Raw genomic sequence first — 19,131 nt, 5'->3', positions numbered from 1 at the left:
CCAACTCCTAAAATAAATCCTTTTATTTTAGGCCTGACTCAAATTCTTCTGAGTCACCCTGATTCTCTACCTGAGAATCAGTTCTTTCTCTGTGACTAGAGAATCACCAACTCCTAAAATAAATCCTTTTATTTTAGGCCTGACTCAAATTCTTCTGAGTCACCCTGATTCTCTACCTGAGAATCAGTTCCTTCTCTGTGACTAGAGAATCACCAACTCCTAAAATAAATCCTTTTATTTTAGGCCTGACTCAAATTCTTCTGAGTCACCCTGATTCTCTACCTGAGAATCAGTTCCTTCTCTGTGACTAGAGAATCACCAACTCCTAAAATAAATCCTTTTATTTTAGACCTGACTCAAATTCTTCTGAGTCACCCTGATTCTCTACCTGAGAATCAGTTCCTTCTCTGTGACTAGAGAATCACCAACTCCTAAAATAAATCCTTTTATTTTAGGCCTGACTCAAATTCTTCTGAGTCACCCTAATTCTCTACCTGAGAATCAGTTCCTTCGCTGTGACTAGAGAATCACCAACTGCTGGGTTTTCAAACATTCCCCTTTTCCTTTCCAAGAGGCGGTTGGCTCCGCCCCTGTTGCTATGGTAACCTGTTCTAGCATTCTAAGATGGCTACCTTCCCCCATACATATGGTCAACTGAAATACTCACCATTTTAAACTTAGCCAAACCTGACTGTTTAAACAAATCAAATACACACATCATCTATATACAAAATATAATTATACACTTCTTTACAACCCCAAAAAGGGGGAAATGTGGAAGGAGATCCACCCAATGAGGACTAGAAACTTTTAATTGGGAAAACAGATCTGGAAAGAAGGCGAGGAAGAGATGACCTTTTTTCTTGAGTGCAAACCAAAGGCAAGGGCGTTGGGCCGGTTTCTGAATCACATGCCCTGGGTGCGGGTTATGTATTTTATTCCGAACACGGAAAGTGACTCACGTTGGACATTATTCATCCTTGGGGTGGATTCAAGGTGCTTTCAGAACCGGATTGACAGGAAATGCCTTGTATCTCTCTCCCTGAAAGAGCTAAACAAGTGTATACACACACACATATATATATATATTAAAATACATTTTGTATCTATCCCTCTGGCTGATACTTTGTCTTTAAAGAGAAATTGTTAGTTTTCTATCATGAGACTATGTAATTATTTTCCTCCTTTTTTTGATGCTTAGGATAATTTGTTTCCCTCTCCCTTCAGAGTTGTTGTTGTTTATTATTGTTGTTATTATTAATATATATATTGGGTTGTTGTGTGTCTTTCGGGCTGTGTGGCCATGTTCCAGAAGCATTCTCTCCTGACGTTTCGCCCACATCTATGGCAGGCATCCTCAGAGGTTGTGAGGTAACCTCACAACCTCTGAGGATGCCTGCCATAGATGTGGGCGAAACGTCAGGAGAGAATGCTTCTGGAACATGGCCACACAGCCCGAAAGACACACAACAACCCTGTGATCCTGGCCATGAACGCCTTCGACAACACAATATATATATTGTTTACAATATATACAGTAGAGTCTCACTTTTCCAACGTAAACGGGCCGGCAGAACGTTGGATAAGCGAATATGTTGGATAATAAGGAGAGATTAAGGAAGAGCCTATTAAACGTCAAATTAGGTTATGATTTTACAAATTAAGCACCACAACATTATGCTATTCAACAAATTTGATAGAAAAAGTAGTTCAATACACAGTAATGCTATGTAGTAATTACTGTATTTACAAATTTAGCACCAAAATATCACGATGTATTGGAAACATTGACTACAAAAATGCGTTGGATAATCCAGAACGTTGGATAAGCAAGTGTTGGATAAGTGAGACTCAACTGTATGATGTATATACGTATAATATTGATAATAATGCTATAATGTAATACAATACAAAACTAATACTACTACAATATAATAAAATTATATATATATATATATATATATATATATATATATATATATATATATAAAAATAATTATTCAATGCCCAGACTACTGTCCATGTCGTTAAATAATAATAATATAATTCAATGCCCAGACTATTGTCTATGTAATTATAGAATAATAATAATTCAATGCCCAGACTATTGTCCATGTAGTTATATAATATTAGTAATAATAATGCTTCAATGCCCAGACTATTGTCCATGTGGTTAGATTATTATTATTAATAATAATAATAATTCAATGCCCAGACTATTGTCCATGTAGCTATATAATATTAGTAATAATAATGCTTCAATGCCCAGACTATTGTCCATGTGGTTAGATTATTATTATTATTATTAATAATAATAATTCAATGCCCAGACTATTGTCCATGTAGTTATATAATATTAGTAATAATAATGCTTCAATGCCCAGACTATTGTCCATGTGGTTATATTATTATTATTATTAATAATAATAATAATTCAATGCCCAGACTATTGTCTATGTAATTATATAATAATAATAATTCAATGCCCAGACTATTGTCTATGTAGTTATATAATAATAATAATAATAATAATAATAATAATTCAATGCTCAGACTATTGTCCATGTAATTATATAATAGTAATAATTTAATGCCCAGACCATTGTCTATGTAGTTATATAATAATAATAATAATAATAATAATAATTCAATGCTCAGACTATTGTCCATGTAATTATATAATAGTAATAATTCAATGCCCAGACTATTGTCTATGTAGTTATATAATAATAATAATAATAATAATAATAATAATAATAATTCAATGCTCAGACTATTGTCCATGTAATTATATAATAGTAATAATTCAATGCCCAGACTATTGTCCATGTAGTTATATAATGTAATATAATAATAATAATAATAATAATAATAATAATAAATGCTCAGACTATTGTCCATGTAATTATATAATAGTAATAATTCAATGCCCAGACTATTGTCCATGTAGTTATATAATGTAATATAATAATAATAATAATAATAATAATAATTCAATGCTCAGACTATTGTCCATGTAATTATATAATAGTAATAATTCAATGCCCAGACTATTGTCCATGTAGTTATATAATGTAATATAATAATAATAATAATAATAATAAATGCTCAGACTATTGTCCATGTAATTATATAATAGTAATAATTCAATGCCCAGACTATTGTCCATGTAGTTATATAATGTAATATAATAATAATAATAATAAATGCTCAGACTATTGTCCATGTAGTTTAATAATAATAATAATAATAATAATAATAATTAAATGCCCAGACTATTGTCCATGTGGTTATATAATAATAATAATAATAATAATAATAATAATTCAATGCCCAGACTATTGTCCATGTAGTTACATAATATAATAATAATAAAAAATGCTCAGACTATTGTCCATGTAGTTAAATAATAATAATAATAATAATAATGCAATGCCCAAACAATTGTCCATGTAGTTTAATAATAATAATAATAATAATAATAATAATGCAATGCCCAGACTATTGTCCATGTAGTTACATAATAATAATAATAATAATAATAATAATAATAATAATAATAATAATAATATATGTGAGGTCTGTTGGAAACTAGGCAAGTGGGGTTTGTTTATATATTTATATTTATTTATATATCTGTGGAATGATGCCCAGGCTGGGAGAAAGAACTCTTGTCTGTTGGAAATGTGAATGTTGCCATTGGCCGTCCTAATTTGTTGTCTCCCTGTTCTCCAGGTTCGGCTTCCGGGGATGATGGGATATCCGGTGCCAATTATATCAACGTGACTTCATTGCCCCATTAAACATAGGACTGGAAAAACATGCTGTGACTCTCTGTAAGTAACTATATATTATGAACATGTGGGAGATCTTGGCATCTGCGTCACTTTTTATGCAAGGCCTTGGCATTGGGCGGGACCCAAGAGGCCATCTAGTCTGACCCCATTCGGGCAAAACAGGAAAACAACTGCCTTTGGAATTGATTAAATAATTAAATGACTATTAATAATACAATAGTTAATCGGCAGTGTCGACGAGGGTCTTGCCCCGAATGTTGGGAGTTGTGATACTAGGAGTTGTGGTCCCAACACTGATGGGAGTTGTTGTCCAGTTAAGAAAAATGACTTGTCCCCAAATGCTGGGAAGTTATTGCCTGAACAGTGATGGGAGTTGTAGTCCAATTAAGAAAAAAGCCATAATTTTGCAATATATATAGTTTAAACTAGCTGTGCCCGGCCACGCGTTGCTGTGGCAAAGTGGTGATGGTATTGGTTAAAAATTGTGTAATTTTTAATTGATGTTATTTGCAATTTTTTATTAATTTTATTGTAAGTTATCTTTTTTATTTATTATATTTTATTATTTTGTATTATTTTAGTTATTTTCTGTTATTATAGTATTTTATTGTATTAATCTTTTAGTGTTTTAAATTATTTTTAGTGTTTTTATTATTTTTTATTGGGTTGCTAGGAGACCAAGTTGGAGGAGCTTAGCCTTCTAACTGGCAGCAATTGGATAAAAGCAATTATTCCTCTCCCTCTAATTAGGACTTTATTTTTCTTTTCTTTTTGTTGTATCAACCTAGAGGCGTGGATGATGGGTTGTGTTGTCAAATTTCAAGGTTGGGGGGCCTGTAGTTTTGTTGTTTTGTCGGTCGCCGTGATGCCATCACTCTTTTATATATATAGATAACAAAAATGTATAATTGTAATATATAACTGTATTTAATAAATCAAAAACTATTTACTACCGTTATTTCCATGTACAACCATCTATGGTACCTCTTGCAGTTTCCATGCTGATTTCTCTCTGTTGTAGTTTCAATGTAGTCATGAATAATGAATAATATAATAATAATATAATAATAATAATATAATAATATACTACAATAATAATAGAATGATATAATGATAATCTCTCTCTCTCTCTCTCTATATATATATATCTATGTATATAAAAGAGTAATGAAATTTCGGCCTAGGACAAAACAACAAAACTACACATCCCAGAAACACTAAACTTGGCAACACAACCCCTCGTCCAGGCCTCTACGTTCATACAACAAAAAGAAAAGAAAAATAAAGTCCTAATTAGAGGGAGAGGAATAATTCTTTTTATTACTAATACTAATAATAACATCATCATACAATCCTAAGGTTTGGAGTGACCCCTAAGGATCATCCAGATCAACTTCCTTCTACCATGCAGGAGGACACAATCCAAGCACTCCTGACAGATGGCCATCCAGCCTCAACAAGTTCTCACCAACACCACCAGACAAGCCACAGCAACGCGTGGCTGGGCATAGCTTTTATATATATATATATCTATATCTATATATCTATATCTATATCTATATATATATATCTATATAAATGAAAGAGTGATGGCATCACGGCAATTCACAAAACAACAAAAGTACAGGCCCCCCCAACCTCAAAAGTTGACAACAAAACCCATCATCCACGCCTCAAGGTTGATACAACAAAAAGAAAAGAAAAATAAAGTCCTAATTAGAGGGGGAGGAATAATTGCTTTTATCCAATTGCTGCCAGTTTAGAGGGCTAATCTCTGCCCACTTGGTTGCCTAGCAACCAAGGGACAGCCAGGGTTCAGTTAGGAGACAGGCAGATTTAGGCCTCACTTAGACTTCTTCCACAGATTATCTAATTTGCACTGGATTATATGGCAGTGTAGACTCAAGGCCCTTCCACACAGCTCTATAACCCATTTATAATCTTATATTATCTGCTTTGCACTGGATTATCTTGAGTCCACACTGCCATATAATCCACTTCAGTGTGCATTTTATCCAGCTGTGAAGAAGGAGCCTCATATAATCCAGTTCTGAGCAGATAATATAAGATTAGAAATATAGAGTCTCACTTATCCAACGTAAACAGGCCGGCAGGATAAGTGAATATGTTGGATAATAAGAAGGGATTCAGGAAAAGCCAATTAAACATCAAATTAGGTAATCGTTATACAAATTAAGCACCAAAACATCATATTATACAACAAATTTGACAGAAAAAGTAGTTCCATGCGCAGTAATGCTATGTAGTATTTACAGTAGAGTCTCACTTATCCAACACTCGCTTATCCAACGTTCTGGATTATCCAACGCATTTTTGTAGTCAATGCTTTCAATATATCGTGATATTTTGGTGCTAAATTCATAAATACAGTAATTACTATATAGCATTACTGTGTATTGAACTACTTTTTCTGACAAATTTGTTGTCTAACATGATGTTTTGGTGCTTAAATTGTAAAATCATAACTTAATTTGATGTTTAATAGGGTTATCCTTAATTCCTCATTATTCAACATATTCGCTTATCCAACGTTCTGCCGGCCCGTTTATGTTGGATAAGTGAGACTCTACTGTACTGTATTTACAAATTTACCACTAAAATATCACAATGAATTTAAAACACTGACTACAAAAACATTGATTATGAAAAGGCAGACTGCGTTGGATAATCCAGAACATTGTATAAGCGAATGTTGGATAAGTGAGATTCTTCTTTAATATGAAATAATTACTGGGATAGAATAATGCAGAACAATATAATCTCTAAAACCAGGACAGTAAATAAACAGGGGAATTCCACACAGGAAACAATCAGGGCCAGCTAACACCTCCCCACAAAGTATTCCCATCATCAAAGTCTGGCAAATCCTGTTTCCTCAGGGCCACAGACAGTAGAAGCACATAAAATATTGCAAACAACACCACTCTGAAAACAAGGGAATTCCAGACAGGAAACAATCAGGGCCAGCTAACACCTCCCAACAAAAAATTCACTCAGGGAGGAAACAGCCAGGCTTTAAAGCTGCAAGGCCATAACATCCTAATCATTTTTCCTAATTGCAGCATTCATACTTGCCTCCAACAAACAAAAAAAACCAATCAGAAATATTGTATATTCACAACCTTTAGGAAATAATATCCCCTGATGGCGCAGCGTGTTAAAGCGCTGAGCTGCTGAACTTCTGGACCGAAAGGCCACAGGTTTGAATTGGGGGAGCGGAGAGAGCCCCCACTGTTAGCCCCAGCTTCTGCCAACCCAGAAGTTCGAAAACATGCAAATGTGAGTGCATCAATAGGTACTGCTCCGGCGGGAAGGTAACGCCGCTCCATGTAGTCATCCCACATGACCTTGGAGGAGTCTACGGACAACGCCGGCTCTTCGGCTTAGAAATGGAGATGAGCACCAACCTCCAGAGTCAGACATGACTGGACTTAATGTCTGGGGAAAACCTTTACCCTTGACCTTAACTACCACCAATTCCTCAAGACTTTATTTCCCAGAACACCAGACTCAGACACAGCAACGCGTGGCCGGGCACAGCTAGTCTATATATAAATGTGCATAATTCCCATGGAGTAATCAACAAAACCACTGGACCAAATCACACCAAATTTGGCCACAAAAGACATAGTCATCCAATCAATCTGCAGGCGGCAGCGTGGCAGCAAAAATGGCTAGGCGTGTCAGTGGCCATCATAGGTTGGCCATCACTATGCTAGATCATTATATGTTTTTTTTCCCCGTGTCAAGAGCAACCAGAGTTGCTTCTGGAGTGAGAGAATTGGCCGTCTGCAAGGACGTTGCCCAGGGGACGCCAGGATGGTTTGATGTTTTTACCATCCTTATGGGAGGCTTCTCTCATGTCCCCGCATTATATAATAATAATAATATTATATTATAATATTACATTTAATATGTAATATATAATTAATATTATTATATTGTATTATTATTATTAGTATAATATTGTACTACATTATAATGTCGATGTTATATGTATATAAAATATATTATATATTTATAAATTTTTGTATACTAGCTGTGCCCGGCCACGCATTGCTGTGGCGTTGTCTGGTGGTGTTGGTAAGAAATTGTTGATGTAGTGGTGGTATTGAATGTCTGTTGTATGGTTGTCTTTATGTTTAGTATGCACACTGAAGTGGATTATATGGCAGTGTGGAGTCAAGATAATCCAGTTCAAAGCAGATAATATAAGATTCTAAATGGGTTATATAGATGTGGAAGGGCCTTGAGTCTACACTGTCATATAATCCAGTTAAAATCTGATAATCTGTGGAAGAGGCCTAAGTGAGGCCTAACCGTGCCTGTGCCCTGGGCTGAGTAGGTTGCTAGGAGACCAAGTGGGCGGAGCTTAGCCTTCTAAATGGCAGCAATTGGATAAAAACTATTATTCTTCTCCCTGTAATTAGGACTTTCTTTTTCTTTTCTTTTTGTTGTATCAACCTAGAGCTGCGGATGATGGGTTGTGTTGTCAAATTTCGAGGTTGGGGGGCCTGTAGTTTTGTTGTTTTGTCCGCTGCCCTGATGCCATCACTCTTTTATATATATAGACTAGCTGTGCCCGGCCACGCGTTGCTGTGGCAAAGTGGTGGTGGTATTGGTTAAAAATTGTTGTGTAATTTTTATTTGACGTTATTTGTATTTTTTATTAACTAGCTGTGCCCGGCCACGCGTTGCTGTGGCGTTGTCTGGTGGTGTTGGTGAGAAATGGTTGAGGTCGTGGTGGTATTGAATGTCTGTTGTATGGTTGTCTTTATGTTTAGTATGCATTTGGTTGTTTGTGTACTGTGAAAGTGGTGAGGATAGAGGGGGTCTATGTCCCTGTGTAGTATTGTATAGTATGTATACGTTGTCCATGTGTTGTGAACGCTTGGATTGTGTCCTGCTGCATAGTAGAAAGGGTTGGGCTGGATGGCCCTTAGGGGTCTCTCCAAACTCTTGGATTCTATGCTATTATTATTATTATTATTATTATTATCATCATCATCTTTATCATCATTATTATGTAGAGGCTGGATGGCCATCTGTCAGAAGTGCTTGGATTGTGTCCTCCTGCATGGTAGAAGGAAGTTGAGCTGGATGATCCTTAGGGGTCACTCCAAACCTTAGGATTGTATGATGATGTTATTATTTTTATTATTATTAGTATTAGTATTGAGAGGCTGAATGGCTATCTGTTGGGAGTGCTTGTCTTGTGTCCTGCATGGCAGAATTGGGTTGGGCTGGATGGCCTTTAGGGGTGTCTCCTAACTGTCTGATGCTATGATTCGATGTGTATTATTATTGTGCAGATATTGGATGGCCATCTGTCAGGAGTGATTGGATTGTGTCCTACTGCATGATATAAGGAAGTTGATCTGGATGATCCTTGGTGGGATCTGCTAACCTTAGGGCGGAACTTATCCTTGTAACTGGCAGCAATTGGATAAAAACAATTATTCCTCTCTCTCTAATTAGGACTTTATTTTTCTTTTCTTTTTGTTGTATCAACCTAGAGGCGTGGATGATGGGTTGTGTTGTCAAATTTCGAGGTTGGGGGGCCTGTAGTTTTGTTGTTTTGTCCGCTGCCCTGATGCCATCACTCTTTTATATATATAGATTTTATTGTAAGTTTTTATTGTATCTTTTTATTTATTATATTTTATTATTTTCTTGTATTATTTTTAGTTATTTTCTGTTATTATAGTATTTTATTGTATTAATCTTTTAGTGTTTTTAATTATTTTTAGTGTTTTTTATTATTTTTTATTGGGTTGCTAGGAGACCAAGTTGGAGGAGCTTAGCCTTCTAACTGGCAGCAATTGGATAAAAGAAATTGGGGGGCCTGTAGTTTTGTTGTTTTGTCGGTCGCCGTGATGCCATCACTCTTTTATATATATAGACTAGCTGTGCCCGGCCACGCGTTGCTGTGGCAAAGTGGTGGTGGTATTGGTTAAAAGTTGTTGTGGAATTTTTATTTGACGTTATTTGTATTTTTTTAAATTAATTTTATTGTAAGTTATCTTTTTATTTATTATATTTTATTATTTTCTTGTATTATTTTTAGTTATTTTCTGTTATTATAGTATTTTATTGTATTAATCTTTTAGTGTTTTTAATTATTTTTTTAGTGTTTTTTATTATTTTTATTGGGTTGCTAGGAGACCAAGTTGGAGGAGCTTAGCCTTCTAACTGGCAGCAATTGGATAAAAGAAATTATTCCTCTCTCTCTAATTAGGAATTTATATTTCTTTTCTTTTTGTTGTATCAACCTAGAGGCGTGGATGATGGGTTGTGTTGTCAAATTTCGAGGTTGGGGGGCCTGTAGTTTTGTTGTTTTGTCGGTCGCCGTGATGCCATCACTCTTTTATATATATAGACTAGCTGTGCCCGGCCACGCGTTGCTGTGGCGTATGGGAATTCTTTGTCAGGTAGGTGGAATAACAGTGAATAGCTTTGTAGCCTGAAAGCCTGGCCATTTTCTTATGGGAATCCTTGTTTGGTGAGGTGGAATAGAAAGGAATAGGCTTGCTGCTTGGAAAGTTAGGTAGTTGCCTTTTAGGGGGGTAGAATTGTAATGAATAGCCTCGGTGGTTCAAAGCCTGGGTGCTTGCTATCTAGTGGAAATCTTTGGTTGGTCAGCTTCAGAGTAGTATCACTGTTTCAAAGCCTGGTCGCCTTTTATGAAGGTTAATCTTTTATTGGTGTGGTTGAATTGCACTGAATATCCTTGCAGCTCCAATGTCTGGCTGTATTTATTATTTTGTATTATATATATAGATTACAAAATATAGAAAGCATGGCACATTGCCTGTTGTGGGTTTTGGCCTTTTTTTGGTGTTGTGGTTGTGTTTTTTGTGTGATTGTGTTGTAACTTACTGGAGGCAGGGATGATGGATTGTGTTGCCAATTTTAGAGTTTGGGGGGTGTTGGGTTTTGTTGTTTTGTGAGTCGCCGTGATGCCAAAAGCCTTTTATATATATAGATTACAAAATATAGAAAGCATGGCACATTGCCTGTTGTGGGTTTTGGCCTTTTTTTGGTGTTGTGGTTGTGTTTTTTGTGTGATTGTGTTGTAACTTACTGGAGGCAGGGACGATGGATTGTGTTGCCAATTTTAGAGTTTGGGGGGTGTTGGGTTTTGTTGTTTTGTGAGTCGCCGTGATGCCAAAAGCCTTTTATATATATAGATTACAAAATATAGAAAGCATGGCACATTGCCTGTTGTGGGTTTTGGCCTTTTTTTGGTGTTGTGATTGTGTTTTTTGTGTGATTGTGTTGTAACTTACTGGAGGCAGGGATGATGGATTGTGTTGCCAATTTTAGAGTTTGGGGGGTGTTGGGTTTTGTTGTTTTGTGAGTCGCCGTGATGCCAAAAGCCTTTTATATATATAGATTACAAAATATAGAAAGCATGGCACATTGCCTCTTGTGGGTTTTGGCCTTTTTTTGGTGTTGTGATTGTGTTTTTTGTGTGATTGTGTTGTAACTTACTGGAGGCAGGGATGATGGATTGTGTTGCCAATTTTAGAGTTTGGGGGGTGTTGGGTTTTGTTGTTTTGTGAGTCGCCGTGATGCCAAAAGCCTTTTATATATATAGATTACAAAATATAGAAAGCATGGCACATTGCCTGTTGTGGGTTTTGGCCTTTTTTTTGGTGTTGTGGTTGTGTTTTTTGTGTGATTGTGTTGTAACTTACTGGAGGCAGGGATGATGGATTGTGTTGCCAATTTTAGAGTTTGGGGGGTGTTGGGTTTTGTTGTTTTGTGAGTCGCCGTGATGCCAAAAGCCTTTTATATATATAGATTACAAAATATAGAAAGCATGGCACATTGCCTGTTGTGGGTTTTGGCCTTTTTTTGGTGTTGTGGTTGTGTTTTTTGTGTGATTGTGTTGTAACTTACTGGAGGCAGGGACGATGGATTGTGTTGCCAATTTTAGAGTTTGGGGGGTGTTGGGTTTTGTTGTTTTGTGAGTCGCCGTGATGCCAAAAGCCTTTTATATATATAGATTACAAAATATAGAAAGCATGGCACATTGCCTGTTGTGGGTTTTGGCCTTTTTTTTGGTGTTGTGATTGTGTTTTTTGTGTGATTGTGTTGTAACTTACTGGAGGCAGGGATGATGGATTGTGTTGCCAATTTTAGAGTTTGGGGGGTGTTGGGTTTTGTTGTTTTGTGAGTCGCCGTGATGCCAAAAGCCTTTTATATATATATAGATTACAAAATATAGAAAGCATGGCACATTGCCTGTTGTGGGTTTTGGCCTTTTTTTTGGTGTTGTGATTGTGTTTTTTGTGTGATTGTGTTGTAACTTACTGGAGGCAGGGATGATGGATTGTGTTGCCAATTTTAGAGTTTGGGGGGTGTTGGGTTTTGTTGTTTCGCCGTGATGCCAAAAGCCTTTTATATATATAGATTACAAAATATAGAAAGCATGGCACATTGCCTGTTGTGGGTTTTGGCCTTTTTTTTTGGTGTTGTGATTGTGTTTTTTGTGTGATTGTGTTGTAACTTACTGGAGGCAGGGATGATGGATTGTGTTGCCAATTTTAGAATTTGGGGGGTGTTGGGTTTTGTTGTTTCGCCGTGATGCCAAAAGCCTTTTATATATATAGATTACAAAATATAGAAAGCATGGCACATTGCCTGTTGTGGGTTTTGGCCTTTTTTTTGGTGTTGTGATTGTGTTTTTTGTGTGATTGTGTTGTAACTTACTGGAGGCAGGGATGATGGATTGTGTTGCCAATTTTAGAGTTTGGGGGGTGTTGGGTTTTGTTGTTTTGTGCGTCGCCATGACGCCATCACTCTTTTATATATATAGATTTTATATATATAAATAATACTATGCGACATAGTGTAATCAAGGGTGCCCTCTGGTGCCCGGAACCTGGAATGGCAGCCTCAGGAAGTGGACGTGGCCTAGGTTCAGCTGGAATTCGAACCCAAGTCCAACTCCCCAGCCCCCTTGGCCCTCAATCCCAAGGCCCGCTCTTCTCGGTGGGGTCTCTTCGTAGGGCTTTGCCATGGACTCGGGTCCGAGGCCGAGAGACGGGGCCTCGCCTGGGGCCGCTTCCGGGTGAGTTTCCCACAAGACAAAGCCAAATCTGTCCCTCTCTCAGGCCGCAAAAATGAAGGGAGGAAGGAAAGCTTTCCTGGCCAGAATCACTGGGTTGCTGTGAGTTTTCTGGGCCAGGTTCCAGAAGCATTCCCTCCTGACGCTTCCAGAAGCATTCTCTCCTGAGGCAAGTGGACTCATTAATAAATAAAAATATTATTAATAAACAAGTAAAAATATTAATGATAAATAAATAAAAATAAATATATGTTTTATTTATAAATAAATGAAAATAAATATACAGTAGAGTCTCACTTATCCAACGTTCTGGATTATCCAACGCATTTTTGTAGTCAATGTTTTCAATACATCGTGATATTTTGGTGCTAAATTCGTATATACAGTAATTACTACATAACATTACTGCGTATTGAACAACTTTTTCTGCCAGATTTGTTGTATAACATGATGTTTTGGTGCTTAATTTGTAAAATCATAACCTAATTGGATGTTTAATAGGCTTCTCCTTAATCTCTCCTTATTATCCAACGTATTCGCTTATCCAACGTTCTGCCGGCCCGTTTATGTTGGATAAGCGAGACTCTACTGTAAATCAAAGCAAAACATGTTTTATTGATTAGCCCATCGGCCGTATCAAAACATTTAACACATACATACAACATAAAAAGAAGTTAAAATAAACAAGCTGTTAACAAAACCCCGTTCAGGTCAAAAATAAATATAAATACGGTAGAGTCTCACTTATCCAACATAAGGGATAATAAACTCTTGTCTTCTTGAGGCTAGTGGGGATGTTGCCATTGGGCAGCTTGTTTAGCATTGAATAGCCTTGCAGCTTCAAGGCCTGGCTGCTTCCTGGCTGCAAAGTCAATCACTGAGGGTATCTGCACAGAGGTCGGCTGGAAATGCGGCAAGTGGACTCTGTCATGATGTCCAGGGAGGGAGAAAGGACTCTTGCCATTAACCGCCTTGATTAACATTGAATGGCTCTGCAGCTCCAAGGCCTGGCTGCTTCCTGGCTGCAAAGGCAATCACTGAGGGTATCTGCACAGAGGTCGGCTGGAAATGCGGCAAGTGGACTCTGTCATGATGTCCAGGGAGGGAGAAAGGACTCTTGCCATTAACCGCCTTGATTAACATTGAATGGCTCTGCAGCTCCAAGGCCTGGCTGCTTCCTGGCTGCAAAGGCAATCACTGAGGGTATCTGCACAGAGGTCGGCTGGAAATGCGGCAAGTGGACTCTGTCATGATGTCCAGGGAGGGAGAAAGGACTCTTGCCATTAACCGCCTTGATTAACATTGAATGGCTCTGCAGCTCCAAGGCCTGGCTGCTTCCTGGCTGCAAAGGCAATCACTGAGGGTATCTGCACAGAGGTCGGCTGGAAATGCGGCAAGTGGACTCTGTCATGATGTCCAGGGAGGGAGAAAGGACTCTTGCCATTAACCGCCTTGATTAACATTGAATAGCCTTGCAGCTTCAAGGCCTGGCTGCTTCCTGGCTGCAAAGTCAATCACTGAGGGTATCTGCACAGAGGTCGGCTGGAAATGCGGCAAGTGGACTCTGTCATGATGTCCAGGGAGGGAGAAAGGACTCTTGCCATTAACCGCCTTGATTAACATTGAATGGCTCTGCAGCTCCAAGGCCTGGCTGCTTCCTGGCTGCAAAGGCAATCACTGAGGGTATCTGCACAGAGGTCGGCTGGAAATGCGGCAAGTGGACTCTGTCATGATGTCCAGGGAGGGAGAAAGGACTCTTGCCATTAACCGCCTTGATTAACATTGAATGGCTCTGCAGCTTCAAGGCCTGGCTGCTTCCTGGCTGCAAAGTCAATCACTGAGGGTATCTGCACAGAGGTCGGCTGGAAATGCGGCAAGTGGACTCTGTCATGATGTCCAGGGAGGGAGAAAGGACTCTTGCCATTAACCGCCTTGATTAACATTGAATGGCTCTGCAGCTCCAAGGCCTGGCTGCTTCCTGGCTGCAAAGGCAATCACTGAGGGTATCTGCACAGAGGTCGGCTGGAAATGCGGCAAGTGGACTCTGTCATGATGTCCAGGGAGGGAGAAAGGACTCTTGCCATTAACCGCCTTGATTAACATTGAATAGCCTTGCAGCTTCAAGGCCTGGCTGCTTCCTGGCTGCAAAGTCAATCACTGAGGGTATCTGCACAGAGGTCGGCTGGAAATGCGGCAAGTGGACTCTGTCATGATGTCCAGGGAGGGAGAAAGGACTCTTGCCATTAACCGCCTTGATTAACATTGAATGGCTCTGCAGCTCCAAGGCCTGGCTGCTTCCTGGCTGCAAAGGCAATCACTGAGGGTATCTGCACAGAGGTCGGCTGGAAATGCGGCAAGTGGACTCTGTCATGATGTCCAGGGAGGGAGAAAGGACTCTTGCCATTAACCGCCTTGATTAACATTGAATGGCTCTGCAGCTCCAAGGCCTGGCTGCTTCCTGGCTGCAAAGGCAATCACTGAGGGTATCTGCACAGAGGTCGGCTGGAAATGCGGCAAGTGGACTCTGTCATGATGTCCAGGGAGGGAGAAAGGACTCTTGCCATTGGCCGCCTTGATTAACATTGAATGGCTCTGCAGCTCCAAGGCCTGGCTGATTCCTGCCTGGGGTTGGGGGGAGGAATCCTTTATCAAGGGCCATGAAAGGCCCTGCAGAGTAACTCAACCAGAGGAGTCGGCCATAGCAGAGCATTGGATGAACCAGCCTGGACGCAGAATACAGTAGAGTCTCACTTATCCAACGTTCTGGATTATCCAACGCATTTTTGTAGTCAATGTTTTCAATATATCATGATATTTTGGTGCTAAATTCGTAAATACAGTAATTACTACATAGCATTAATGTGTAATGAACTACTTTTTCTGTCAAATTTGTTGTATAACATGATGTTTTGGTGCTTAATTTGTAAAATCATAACCCAATTTGATGTTTAATAGGCTTTTCCTTAATCCCTCCTTATTATCCGAGATATTCGCTTATCCAACATTCTGCCGGCCCGTTTATGTTGGATAAGTGAGACTCTACTGTATGTGATTTATACATAAATAAAAATAAAAATAAGATTTATAAATACAGTTGAGTCTCACTTATCCAACACTCGCTTATCCAACATTCTGGATTATCCAACGCATTTTTGTAGTCGATGTTTTCAATATATCATGATATTTTGGTGCTAAATTTGTAAATACAGTAATTACTACATAGCATTAATGTGTAATGAACTACTTTTTCTGTCAAATTTGTTGTCTAACATGATGTTTTGGTGCTTAATTTGTAAAATCATAACCCAATTTGATGTTTAATAGGCTTTTCCTTAATCCCTCCTTATTATCCAAGATATTCGCTTATCCAACATTCTGCCGGCCCGTTTATGTTGGATAAGTGAGACTCTACTGTATATGATTTATACATAAATAAAAATAAAAATAAGATTTATAAATACAGTAAATATAAATAAAAATATATTATTAATAAATAAAAATATGATTTATAGATAAATACAAATAAAAATATGGTTTATAAATAAATAAAAATAAAAATATGATTAACAAATAAAAATAAAATAAAAATATCATTAATAAATACATAAAAATAAATATGATTCATAAATAATATAAATACAATCAATATATCTATATATATAAAAGGATAAAGTTGCGGGCGCAGTGACTATAACAACAAAACTAAACATCCCAGAAATACGAAACTTGGCAACACAATGCAAAAGGCTTGCCTCCAGGTTACAACAACACAACCACACCACAAAATCACAATCCAGACCCACAACACTCACAACAACGCATCATGCGATAACAACACAACTAAACGCCCCAGAAATACAAAACTTGGCAACACAATGCAAAAGCCTTGCCTCCCAGTTGTAACAACACAACCACACCACAAAACCACACAGGACCCACAAAACTCACAACAACGCATCGTGACTATAACAACACAACTAAACGCCCCAGAAATACAAAACTTCGCAACACAATGCAAAAGCCTTCCCTCCAGGTTGTAACAACACAACCACACCACAAAACCACAATCCAGACCCACAAAACTCACAACAATGCATCGTGACTATAACAACACAACTAAACGCCCCAGAAATACGAAACTTGGCACACAACTAAATGCCCCAGAAATACAAAACTTGACTACACAACACAAAAGCCTTTTCTCCTGGTTGTAACAACACAACTACACCACAAAACCACAATCCGGACCCACAAAACTCACAACAACGAATTGTGACTATAACACAACTAAACGCCCCAGAAATACAAAATTTGACAACGCAAAAGCCTTGCCTCCCAGTTGTAACAACACAACCACACCACAAAACCACACTGGACCCACAAAACTCACAACAGTGCATCGTGACTATAACAACACAACTAAACGCCCCAGAAATACAAAACTTGGCACACAACTAAACGCCCCAGAAATACGAAACTTCGCAACACAATGCAAAAGCCTTCCCTCCAGGTTGTAACAACACAACCACACCACAAAACCACAATCCAGACCCATAAAACTCACAACAACGCATTGTGACTATAACAAATACAAAATTTGACAACACAACTCATCCACCTCCCCAATCCCTACATTCACACTTGGCCTCCAAAAAAACAATTACAATAATAACAATGACAACAACAACAACAATAAGAATCAACACCATCACAGGCAAGAAACAGCCAGGCACTGAGGCTGAGAGGCCAGTCAGTGCTACACTGGGCCTCCAAAAAACAATACAGTAGCATCTAACTTATCCAACCTTCATGACCACAACAACAACAACAATAATAATAAACACCTACACAGGCAAAACAAAAAAAAAACTATTGTACCACAATAAAAATATAAACCGCACTCAGCAGAATCAGACATTACAACTAACAACAAACCAAAGACAACAGGGATCTCAAGCAATTATCAATCAACACAAAAATTGAAGAAGGTAACAGACTTCAAATACTACGACTAATGTGAGTATAAAGAAGGTGGAGGTCACAGCATCAATACAACCTCATGTAGACTGACCAACACCACCAGACTCAGACACAGCAACGCGTGACCGGGCACAGCTAGTTGTTTATAAATGAAAATAAATAAATATATGATTCATAAATAAACAAAAATAAATATATATGATGTGCCCGGCCACACGTTGCTGTGGCGTTGTCTGGTGGTGTTGGTGAGAAATTGTTGAGGTAGTGGTGGTATTGAATGTCTGTTGTATGGTTGTCTTTATGTTTAGTATGCACACTGAAGTGGATTATATGGCAGTGTGGAGTCAAGATAATCCAGTTCAAAGCAGATAATATAAGATTCTAAATAGGTTATATAGCTGTTTGGAAGGGCCTTGAGTCTACACTGCCATATAATCCAGTTAAAATCTGATAATCTGTGGAAGAAGCCTAAGTGAGGCCTAACTCTGCCTGTCCCCTGGGCTGAGTGGGTTGCTAGGCGACCAAGTGGGCGGAGCTTAGTCTTCAAACTGGCAGCAATTGGATAAAAACTATTATTCCTCTCCCTGTAATTAGGACTTTATTTTTCTTTTCTTTTTTGTTGTATCAACCTAGAGCCGTAGATGATGGGTTGTGTTGTCAAATTCCGAGTTTGGGGGGCCTGTAGTTTTGTTGTTTTGTCTGCTGCCCTGATGCCATCACTCTTTTATATATATAGAAGATATATCTATAGAATGATGTCCAGGGTGGGAGAAAGAGTTCTTGTCTGTTCCGAGTTGCAGTTGGCCATCTCGATTAGCATTGAATAACCTTACAGCTTCGAGGCCTGGCTGCTTCCTGCTTGGAGGGGGGGGCGGCATCCTTTGTTGCTAGGTGTTTAGCTGGCCCCTAGTCTTCTGAGTGTTGTTATAATAAAATAATAATAATAATAATAATAATAATAATAATAATAATAGAACTTTATATACTGAGGGTGCCTGCCATAGATATGGGTGAAATGTCAGGAGAGAGTGCTTCTGGAAACTCAGAGCAACCTAATAATAATAATAATAATAATAATAATAATAATAATAATAATAATATAATACGAAATTCAGCCTATCTTGTTTGCTGTGTCATAAAATAATAATAATAATAATAATAATAATAATAATAATAATAATAATAATAATAATAATAATAATACATCACACAGTCCTAGACACTTGGGAAGTGTTCGACTTGTGATTTCGTGATACG

General features: G+C 37.9%; 1 protein-coding gene across 3 annotated transcripts in view; it reads left to right on the top strand.

The window, feature by feature from the left end:
* cenpv (centromere protein V) overlaps positions 1 to 19,131 on the top strand; it is a 40,593-nt gene that overhangs the window by 10,835 nt on the left and 10,627 nt on the right. For 2 of the 3 annotated variants that reach the window (XR_010000281.1, XR_010000280.1), the window contains exon 3: positions 3,736 to 3,836. Coding sequence is in view for 1 of the 3 variants with exons in the window: in XM_062960353.1 (XP_062816423.1) it covers positions 12,845 to 12,897 (53 nt within the window). In the remaining 2 variants the exon portion in view is untranslated. Of the gene's footprint in view, positions 1 to 3,735; positions 3,837 to 12,703; positions 12,898 to 19,131 lie in introns of those variants that run through there. The other variant, XM_062960353.1, reaches the window with a different exon arrangement.

Source organism: Anolis carolinensis, unplaced genomic scaffold (genome assembly GCF_035594765.1).
Source record: "Anolis carolinensis isolate JA03-04 unplaced genomic scaffold, rAnoCar3.1.pri scaffold_7, whole genome shotgun sequence".
Lineage (NCBI taxonomy): Eukaryota > Metazoa > Chordata > Lepidosauria > Squamata > Dactyloidae > Anolis > Anolis carolinensis.
This window is presented reverse-complemented; position numbering and strand designations above follow the sequence as displayed.